Genomic DNA, 10,000 nt, shown 5'->3' with positions numbered 1-10,000 from the left:
CTCGGAGAAAGTTACTGTGTACTGCGGCTTTTTTGGCCGCTAGCCGGTGCGTGCCGGTGTGGCAAGATGTGCGCTCGATGACCGCCGACCAGTGCCGATATTTCCGTGGGGATGCCGAAGTAACCCAATTCGGCGTGATTCGGGATGTACCGGGCCTTGGTGGGACAGGGCTAAGCCGTTATCATACTTATTATATTTTTCAAAAATAACTTCTTGCATTCCCTCATAACCTTGATATTTCTTAATTCATCATTTATATTATCCTATCGAGCCCAGTTGAGTGACAACTCGTACTGGACGCGTCAGTTGCAGATCGAAGGGTCTGATACTGGTGTCCTTACCCCTGTGAAGGGATGGCAGGCAGGAGGAAGAAAGTTGCCTTGGCCTGGTGATAAATATAAGCTGACAAATAAACAAAATAAAAAATTATCTCTCACTTGAACACTTAAACACTTTATTATGTTTGTCATTTGTATACATTTATATACATGTATATATATACATTTATCGAAGAAAATAATTATAACAAACAGCCCTGAAGAAGCACAACTTTTTTTCTCTCTCTCTCTCTCTCTCTCTCTCTCTCTCTCTCTCTCTCTCTCTCTCTCTCTCTCTCTCTCTCTGTATGTATGTAGAGAGAGAGAGAGAGAGAGAGAGAAATTGTGTCTCCGCTGTAACAAGGGTGCAGTATGTAATAGTAGTAGTAGTAGTAGTAGTAGTAGTAGTAATTATTCATATTGTTGTAGTATACTCTCCACAAGTATGAATCACTTTTCCCTACCACTTCTCTCTCTCTCTCTCTCTCTCTCAGGGTGGTCACACTCAACCAAATTTTCTTCAACTCGTAATTTCAACCGACAAAATTTTCCCTCTTTTACGATGTTTCTCTCTCTCTCTCTCTCTCTCTCTCTCTCTCTCTCTCTCTCTGCGTGCGAGTAAACATTGCAAAAGTCAATTTAAATATATCTGTCACTTACAGACCTCCCGGGCAATCACTCGATGACGACCTTGAAATGTACAGCGTCTTAAGGCAGTCACTTAATAACAACGACTCACTGATATTAGGAGACTTTAACCTCCCCCATATCGACTGGGCGACACTGTCAGGTACAGAAGGCGAGTCACATAGAATGATCGAATTTCTAGAAGAAAATTATCTACGCCAAATGGTTTCTGAGCCAACTCGACAAAATAATATACTCGACCTTGTTATAACGACCCAAGATAACCTTGTCAGTAGTGTCACGGTAGGAGAACACCTCGGCTCTTGCGATCATAAATTAGTGCGCGTCGACATTAAAGCTCAATCATCAGTGACTGAAAATAAAGTAAAGGTGCCCAATTTCAAAAGAGCTAACTTCGTAGAAATCCGACAAAAACTAACAGAAATACAACTATCAGATGACGGCAACGTAGAGGAAGCCTGGCTAAGTTAAAATCACTTACTCACTCAGCAGAACACATTCGTCCCCTTGTGCGAGAAGCGAATTAACACTAATAAAAGCCCACCGTGGTTTAATAGCGAAATTAAACAATCAGTCAATGAGAGAAAATTGTTTTACAGGTTAAAGAAAGAACAAAGCACGCCCGAGAACATTAGACTCTATAATGATGCCAGGCGACGAGTAAAAAGACTAGTAGGTCAGGCAAAGCGTAGATATGAAGAAAATATTGCAGCCAACTGTAAAATAACCGAAATCTTTCTTCAGTTACATAAACAACAGAAAGGCGATCAAAAGTGGTATTGGACCTTTAACAAACAGCGACGGTGCACTAGTGACTGACAGCCAACACATTGCAAACCTCTTAAACAATTACTTTTCCTCGGTGTTTAATACTAACAGTCTTCCTCTCGCTACCACCAACACCAGTACTATTGTAAATCTCGAGCATGCATTGCCTAATTTTGAAATAACAACCGATGAAGTCCTTAAAGCTCTCCATTCACTTAAAACAAATAAAAGTCCTGGACCTGACAAAGTATATCCAACTCTGCTGAAAGAAACGAAGAGCGAAATACTCTCCTCCTCACAACCGTATTCAATATGTCCTTGCGACAAGGCATCGTCCCTTCAGATTGGAAAAAAGGCTAACGTGACACCGATTTTCAAGAAAGGAGACAAAAAAGTACCAGGTAATTACAGGCCCATTAGTCTAACTTCGGTTGTAGGTAAGCTACTTGAGGGCATAATTAGAGACAAAATTGTGAGTTACCTTGAAAGCCACTCATTGATTGGGGACTCACAACATGGCTTCCGAAACAAAAGATCCTGCCTATCAAACCTATTAACCTTTTATAACGACCTCTTCACTGTTTATGACGTAACCAAATCACTGGACGTAGTCTATCTTGATTTCCAGAAAGCGTTTGATAAAGTCCCGCATCATAAATTACTTTACAAATTAAAGCAAATAGGTATTGACGGTCAAGTAAACCAATGGATCGCGAATTGGTTGAGCAACAGACAACAAAGAGTAGTGATTGACGGATTTAACTCAGAGTGGGCGCCTGTCACTAGTGGCGTCCCTCAGGGCTCGGTCCTTGGCCCAGTGCTCTTCATTATTTACATCAACGACGTGGATGTTGGACTCAATAACCGCATTAGTAAATTTGCAGACGACACAAAGATTGGTAACTCGGTTCTCACTGACGAAGACAGGCAAAGCCTCCAAGAGGATTTGCACAAAATTTCAGCTTGGTCGGATAGATGGGAGATGCCCTTTAACGTAGACAAGTGCCAGGTCCTTCAAGTTGGAACGAGGAATAAGAAGTTCGAATACGAAATGCGCGGCGTTAAACTCAAAAGCGTTCAATGCGTCAAAGACTTGGGGGTCAAAATCGCGTCAAACCTCAAATTCTCACAGCAATGCATCGATGCAGCAAATAAAGCGAACAGAATGTTGGGCTTCATTAAAAGAAACTTTGTATTCAAGAATAAAGATGTAATACTCCCGCTCTACAACAGTTTAGTCAGACCCCACTTGGAATATGCGGTACAGTACCATGCAAAGGATATTGCTAAATTAGAAGGTGTTCAGCGTCGGGCAACGAAAATGATCCCTTCCTTGCGCAACAAATCCTACGAAGAAAGGCTTTCTATCCTTAACATGTTCTCTCTTGAGAAACGTCGCCTCCGAGGAAAATTGATCGAATGTTTTAAAATACTTAATGGTTTCACGAATGTAGACAGATCAACATTGTTTATGATCGATGACACTTTGCGCACGAGGAACAATGGCGTAAAACTCAGATGTAGACAAGTAAATTCAGACTGCACCAAATTTTTCTTCACCAACGTTGTAGTGCGAGAATGGAATAAGCTTCCACCATCAGTGGTCCAGTGTAACACGATTGACTCCTTCAAAAATAAGCTCGACCGTCACTTCCTTCAACTTAATATCAACTAGAGTAGAAATGCAACGTTTTGGAGTCTTCTGATTAATGTAAAATCACTTAGGTTTAAGGACAGACCACCAAGTCTGGACCATGGGGTCTGTGTGGTCTGATTTTCTATGTAAATCTATGTAAATCTCTCTCTCTCTCTCTCTCTCTCTCTCTCTCTCTCACCAGTTATACGCCTGCTCGGATTGCCTGCCTAACTATTTCGCGCCGCCTATGACAACAGGTGTAATGTCTGTCAAACTAAAGAAGCCTTAATTATTTGCACGTGAAGTATCCATTCTGAAGTAGAAAGTATTATGAATTCATATAAACCATGCGAGTAAATTATAATATATAATGATTTGGGTCTGACGGAAACTCAGTATTTCCATGAAACAATAATTCAGCCTCGTTATCACTTATAATCAATCCCTCCCAACGTAGCTCCTGCCGCCTACCAAGTCCACCGTCCCTTGCTCCTTCCCTTCCCAACACTTATAATCAATCCCTCCCAACGTAGCTCCTGCCGCCTACCAAGTCCACCGTCCCTTGCTCCTTCACTCCTCCCCTTCCCAACACTTATAATAAATCCCACCCAACGTAGCTCCTGCCGCCTACCAAGTCCACCGTCCCTTACTCCTTCACTCCTCCCCTTCACAACACTTATAATCAATCCCTCCCAACGTAGCTCCTGCCGCCTACCAAGTCCACCGTCCCTTGCTCCTTCACTCCTCCCCTTCCCAACACTTATAATCAATCCCTCCCAACGTAGCTCCTGCCGCCTACCAAGTCCACCGTCCCTTACTCCTTCACTCCTCCCCTTCCCAACACTTATAATCAATCCCTCCCAACGTAGCTCCTGTCGCCTACCAAGTCCAACGTCCCTGGCTCCTTCACTCCTCCCCTTCCCAACACCCTCCTGCTTTTCACCCCGAGGCCCTGCTCTGCCTCCTCCCGTAGCAACAACAAGGTGGTCACAACAATTCTTTGATTATTATCATAGGCAACGATAATGTTATAATGGCTTGTTATCCTGGCCGTCGGAAAAAGTTGGAGTTTCGTTTAGTCGGCGCAACATCTGTGGTCATATGCCGGAGAGAGACAGAAGGGGAAGGAATTATAGGAGAAGGGAACAGACCTCAGGAGACGGAACACAACCCCCGATTGATACCTGGTACCCATTCACTGCTGGGTGGACAGGGGCGTAGGGTATCGGAAAAGCCGCCAAAATTTCTCCACTCCGCCCGGTAATCGAACCCAGGCTCTCTCGGTTGTGAGCCGAGTGTGCTAACCACTGCACCACGAAGCCCCTCTGGCCGTCGGAAAATATCATATGGTTCGTGAGGGTTGTCGAGTCACGATTACGAAGCATGTGTCTCATGTGAATAAAATACGAATACATTGTGGAATATAAGTCATTTTCTTGCTTTTGCACTGTCAGGCGGACATGGCTTACACACCACCAACGACCCTACACAGAAGCACCAATAATAACCGCGCTCGATTCGTCCCGGCGACTGATCGAAGCAAACCTGGTGAAGCTTCATACTCATCAGTGTTACCATGTCCAGAGAGCACCACACCTCCTCGCGGGGGGCTGAAGTGTTTGTTTCATGTGTCCGCCACTGTACGTGTACCTAAATATAATATAATATAATACAAATGTAATACAATATAGTTAAGTTTAATCAGTCATAGGGGGTACGTGACAGTAGGAGAAGGTAATAAAGGGCTAAGTCTATATATACCAAGTTAAGTCACTGCTTCAAAACTGCGACCGGTACGCGCAGGAGGCGGTTTTGGGCCGGAGCAGCGGGATGACGTCACTTGGAGCCCCCCCCAAAAATACCCGCCAGTTTAGGGGTGACTAAAGTTGGGGCCGTATGTGCACTCTGGATGTACATTCTCGCCTTCTTTCACAGCGCGTTCAGGCAAGCCACTGACGAAAAAATATATTTTTATTGTGCTATTGTGTGACTGTAATTTCAATGCTTACAAACGGCGGTGTGGGGTGTAAGGGAGGGCATGATGAAGTAATTGATTTAAATTAGTCCGCCTTTCCTCGTTTTCTCTAAATCCCTGTTTCTACATTCTCTAGTTTGGCTCCAAGCAGTGTCACGCATAAACCACGCCTCGGCCGTGTCTCCTCCCACAGACCTGCGTATGACTTGGTGCATAAGAATCCATTAATTGAAAAATGTTCATTTCTTTTTTTCCCTTTTCTAAGTGGCTACATTTACTTTTGATGAACGATTCCTTAGTTATTACGTCAAAATATGAGTATGATTACTAACTTGTTATTGCTTCTAAACAACTAGTATGAAAATCAATCTAGAGCATTTTTTTTTTTTTTTTTTTTGTGTGTGTGTGTGTGTGTGTGTGTGTGTGTGTGTGTGTGTGTGTGTGTGCAGGACGCGGATACGAGCCCGTTGGTCGTGAACAGGTTGTCTACAGTATTGTGATGTATTGGTTCACCTTTCAAGAGCGACGGCACTAAGTCATCTGTTATCAGGGTTTATGCTTAGACCAAAATGCCACGTTTTGACATTCATATAATTAGTCTCTGAAAACAACGATGTCTCAGTTGTGAAAAAGTTGGAAAGTTTCGTTTAGTCGGCGCAACATCTGTGGTCATATGCCAGAGAGAGACAGAAGGGGAAGGAATTATAGGAGAAGGGAACAGACCCCAGGAGACGGGAAACAACCCCCGATTAATACCTGGTACCCATTCACTGCTGGGTGGACAGGGGCGTAGGGTATCGGAAAAGCCGCCCAAATTTTTCAACTCCGACCGGGAACTGAACCCGGGCTCTCTCGGTTGTGAGCCGAGTGTGCTAACCACTGCACCACGAAGCCCCCCTCTCAGTTGTGAAGAACAGTGTGATTGAAATGACCAGATCGGGGATAGGAACTGATTTTAAATTACGGGCAAACAGTCTAACTCTTTTTTTTTTTCTTTTTACAGGAAAGGAGGCAGCTCAAGGGCGTAAAAAAGAGGAAAAAAAAAATCCCTATAGGAGGCGCAACGGCGCTGCTCCCGCAAACGGTGTTCAGTTGAAGATTTCAAAATACAGTGGCCGGCGTCATCGGGAGCATGGAGGTAGGAAGGGCGACGGATACCTGTCATGTGTCAGGTGTTCTTTTACATCTCCGCCTATTGCGCCGGTAGGCTTGCTTGAGGGGCCTGGATCGTAGTCGGCTCCAGCCCGTCATGGGGCAGGCAAGTGTTTATAGTGGCGCCATCTTCTCTTGGCTCATGCTGCCCCCCGGAACTCGTTCTTGATTCACTTAGACGGTTTCCTCTAGAGTCCGGGTTGATGGGTGGTCTTCAGGACAGCATGTGGGTAGTTTTAAGCCACTCGGCGGTGACTGAAAAATCCCAGGTAGTAGCGTGGGGATTCGAACTCGTGTCGTCCATCACGTGGTGAATGTGGGCCCAGCACGCTACCACTCAGCCACCGCCTACCCAAGTCAGGTGTTAGTCAGGTCAGGCTCGTTAGGTCACAATCCGGTTTCTGGGGTGTGGTTTGACCATAGTAGACACATTTTTAGTTCAGCTATAAGACCATTAGTATTGCTGATCAAACCCGTTGCTGAGACCTGTTTACAGGTGAAGTATTTATATGCAGCATAAAAACATAAAAACATAAGAAAATAGGGAGACTGTAAGAGGCTGAGTGGCCTACGCACGGCAGCTCCAGAATCCCTCACTGCCACCTGTCATCCTCGTCCATGTAGCTATCCAGTCTACTCTTAAAACAAGCTATCGTCCCCCAACTGCCACCTGTCATCCTCGTCCATGTAGCTATCCAGTCTACTCTTAAAACAAGCTATCGTCCCTGCACTAACTATGTGATTGCTGAGTCTATTCCATTCCCCCACCACCCTATTACTAAACCAATGCTTGCCTATTTCCCTCCTCAATCTATACTTTTCTAATTTAAATCCATTACTGCGAGTTCTATCCTGCTGGCTAATTCTCAGTACTTTACTTATATCGCCTTTGTTGTAACCCTTGACCCATTTGAATACTTCTATCAGATCTCCCCGCACTCTTCGTCTCTCTAGTGAATGTAAGTTTAGATGTTTCAGCCTATTTTGATATGGGAGGTTCCTCAGCCCCTGCATCATCTTGGTCATCCTCCTCTGAACTGATTCTAGCAAGTTGATGTCCATTCTGTAGTGTGGGCACCAAAACTGGACGGCATAATCTAAGTGTGGCCTAACTAACGCTAAATAGTCTGAATAATACAGTTTACAAGAAAAGCAAAAAAACAATGTACGTCACATATATATATATATATATATATATATATATATATATATATATATATATATATATATATATATATATATATATATATATATATATATATATATATATATATATATATATATATATATATATATATATATATATATATATGTATATATGTATATATATATATATATTGTTACGCCACCCCCCCTACCACACACCATCCACGGGCAGGCAGGCGGCGTAATCCCCACCAGAACAACCACACGGGCACCAGTCACTCACAGCGGCCCATACAGAACACCGAGAGGAGGAGGTAACGAGGCAAGGCACAAAGGATACACGTTCAACACTAAGTTCTAGTTTAATGACAGCTAGGTTCCTCACACAGTACAGCAACTTTCAAGGGCACAGAACAGTTAGTTAATCAGGCACAGTACAGGGGCACGACAGACACGCTCACACGGATGCACACAGCTCGCGAGCGGAGCAGCTCAACACTCTCTCAAGCCCAGACACGCGTCTTCTCCCCTACAACTCCTCAGCCACCCTTGCTCCCCCACTGCTCGACTCAGCACTTCCTGCCCGGCGGCCGGTGGCCCCGGGCTCCCCTCTGTCTCTCTTGTCCCAACAAGTAGAGTTGCACCATGCTGAGCTAACATTGCATCATGCTACAATTTCATCACATTACACATACAATCATTCACATACAGCACATTCGTAACACTATCTCCCCCTTCAGAAGGCAGTCGACCCGGCTGCCCCAACATTCAACAAACAAAACACATGAAATAAATCAAACTAATCAGTCCCCTGGGACATCACTAAAGTCTCTTAACCATCCCGGCCGACGCCTCTCTCGCTGAGGGCGCCGCTGGGATGCGGGCGGCGGCAGGCAGGCGGTGGCACCCAGAGCCGCGTCGTCGGCCCCAGGTACTTGCTCAGGGTCGTCACTGACATCTGCCGCTTCGCCCGCACCGCCCATGTTCTCGTTCGCCCCTTGGTCGACCTCATACACGTCCCCTTCGCTGCTGCTTAGGCTCACGTCCCTCTTGCGCCGGTCGTATGTCTCCTTTTCATGGCCTGGCCTGCCACCTTGAGCTTGCCCCGTACGCGTCGGTGCACCTCTGCCAGGCTTTCCTGCAGTGCCGCTGCGAAGCCAGAGGTGACGGTGGGCAAGCTCACGTCGGGGGGGCTGCCCCGTGGCCAAATCCACCGGTAGCCTGAGCTCCCGGCCGAACACTGAACACAGAAAAATACATGCAATACACATAAATCAGTCTGTCCTCCACCACGTCCTCCACAGTCTCTTCTCGCGCCCCCAAGGGGCTCCGCCTGTCAGCCACGCCGTCGACCAGCCGCCAGTCCTCAGTGGGCTCTTCCACGCCATCCACTCCACGTGACGCTCGGGACAGTCGACACCGGCTCCTGGCCTCCACCCTCGGGGCAAGGTGCCCTCGCCCGGCCGTGACTACCTCCCCACGCAGCCATGCTCGAAAACCTCCTGGAAGCAAAGGGCACCATTCCGGTCACCCTCTCCAGCTCCCGTCCGAGGCCACCACGAGCCTTACTGGCCTGCGTCAGGTAGTCGAGGCCCAGCAAGCACGGCTCGTCTCGATCGGCGACGTCCATCGGCCGGCGCTCCACAGCGCTGCCTACGCCGATACGAGCCTCCACTGGCCCCTCCAGCACACACTACCCCGGGTCAGGCCGCGCCGAGCACTCCTCAGCCCCCGGTGTCCACTGTCACGCGTCGTGGCTACAACCGCTAAGCCTCCCACTGGCAACACGCTGGTCGGGCGGCGGCAGCTTACTCAAGGCGGGGCCCGAGGGCGGGAGACGGCTGGAAGTCGACTCCCTTCTCCAGCCCGTCCGCGCTTCCCGCCCGCGCCGCGTCCCTGGACCTGGGACAGGCACTCAAGCGGTGGCCTGACTGGCCACAGTCCTTACAGCGCGGCTGGAGGGCGTCGGGGCTCAGCCGGTCGAGGGAACGCGTCCTTCGCTCCCCCAGGCACCGACTGCACCTATGCCCCCTCTTGCCACAGCCCCCGCACGAGCCACGGAAGCCCTCCGGGCTCGCCTTCATCGACGCTGCCTTCATCTTCACCTTCGCCATCCGGCCCCGGAGGTCATGGCAGGGCGGGGCGGCCGCTCCTAGGCCGCTGGTCATCGTCAAGGCCCCGAACTCCAAGGCCCTCGTCAGCGCGTCGTCGGTCCACGGCAGGGGGTGAGAGTCCTCGCCAGTCTCGTCCCTCAGCGCCCGGCAATCCGCACAGAAGCGCTGCGTGCCGTCCTTCTTCATATCCAGGACGACTGCTGAGGGCCACGGACTGTCTGTCCGCTCCATCACCCCCTGCACC

At 47.8% G+C, this 10,000-nt stretch overlaps 1 protein-coding gene across 3 annotated transcripts in view; it reads left to right on the top strand.

Annotated features, from left to right (window-relative positions):
• The window catches only part of LOC127002330 (vacuolar protein sorting-associated protein 29-like), a 51,663-nt gene that overhangs the window by 9,258 nt on the left and 32,405 nt on the right, over positions 1 to 10,000 (top strand). For all 3 annotated transcript variants that reach the window (XM_050868148.1, XM_050868147.1, XM_050868150.1), the window contains exon 2: positions 6,348 to 6,482. In XM_050868148.1, the coding sequence (XP_050724105.1) occupies positions 6,477 to 6,482 (6 nt within the window). In that variant the 5' untranslated portion in view covers positions 6,348 to 6,476. The remainder of the gene's footprint in view (positions 1 to 6,347; positions 6,483 to 10,000) is intronic.

This window comes from Eriocheir sinensis, chromosome 23, assembly GCF_024679095.1.
Source record: "Eriocheir sinensis breed Jianghai 21 chromosome 23, ASM2467909v1, whole genome shotgun sequence".
NCBI classification, from domain to species: Eukaryota; Metazoa; Arthropoda; class Malacostraca; order Decapoda; family Varunidae; genus Eriocheir; species Eriocheir sinensis.
The sequence above is the reverse complement of the archived record's forward strand: the minus strand, read 5'-3'. Positions and strand labels throughout refer to the sequence as shown.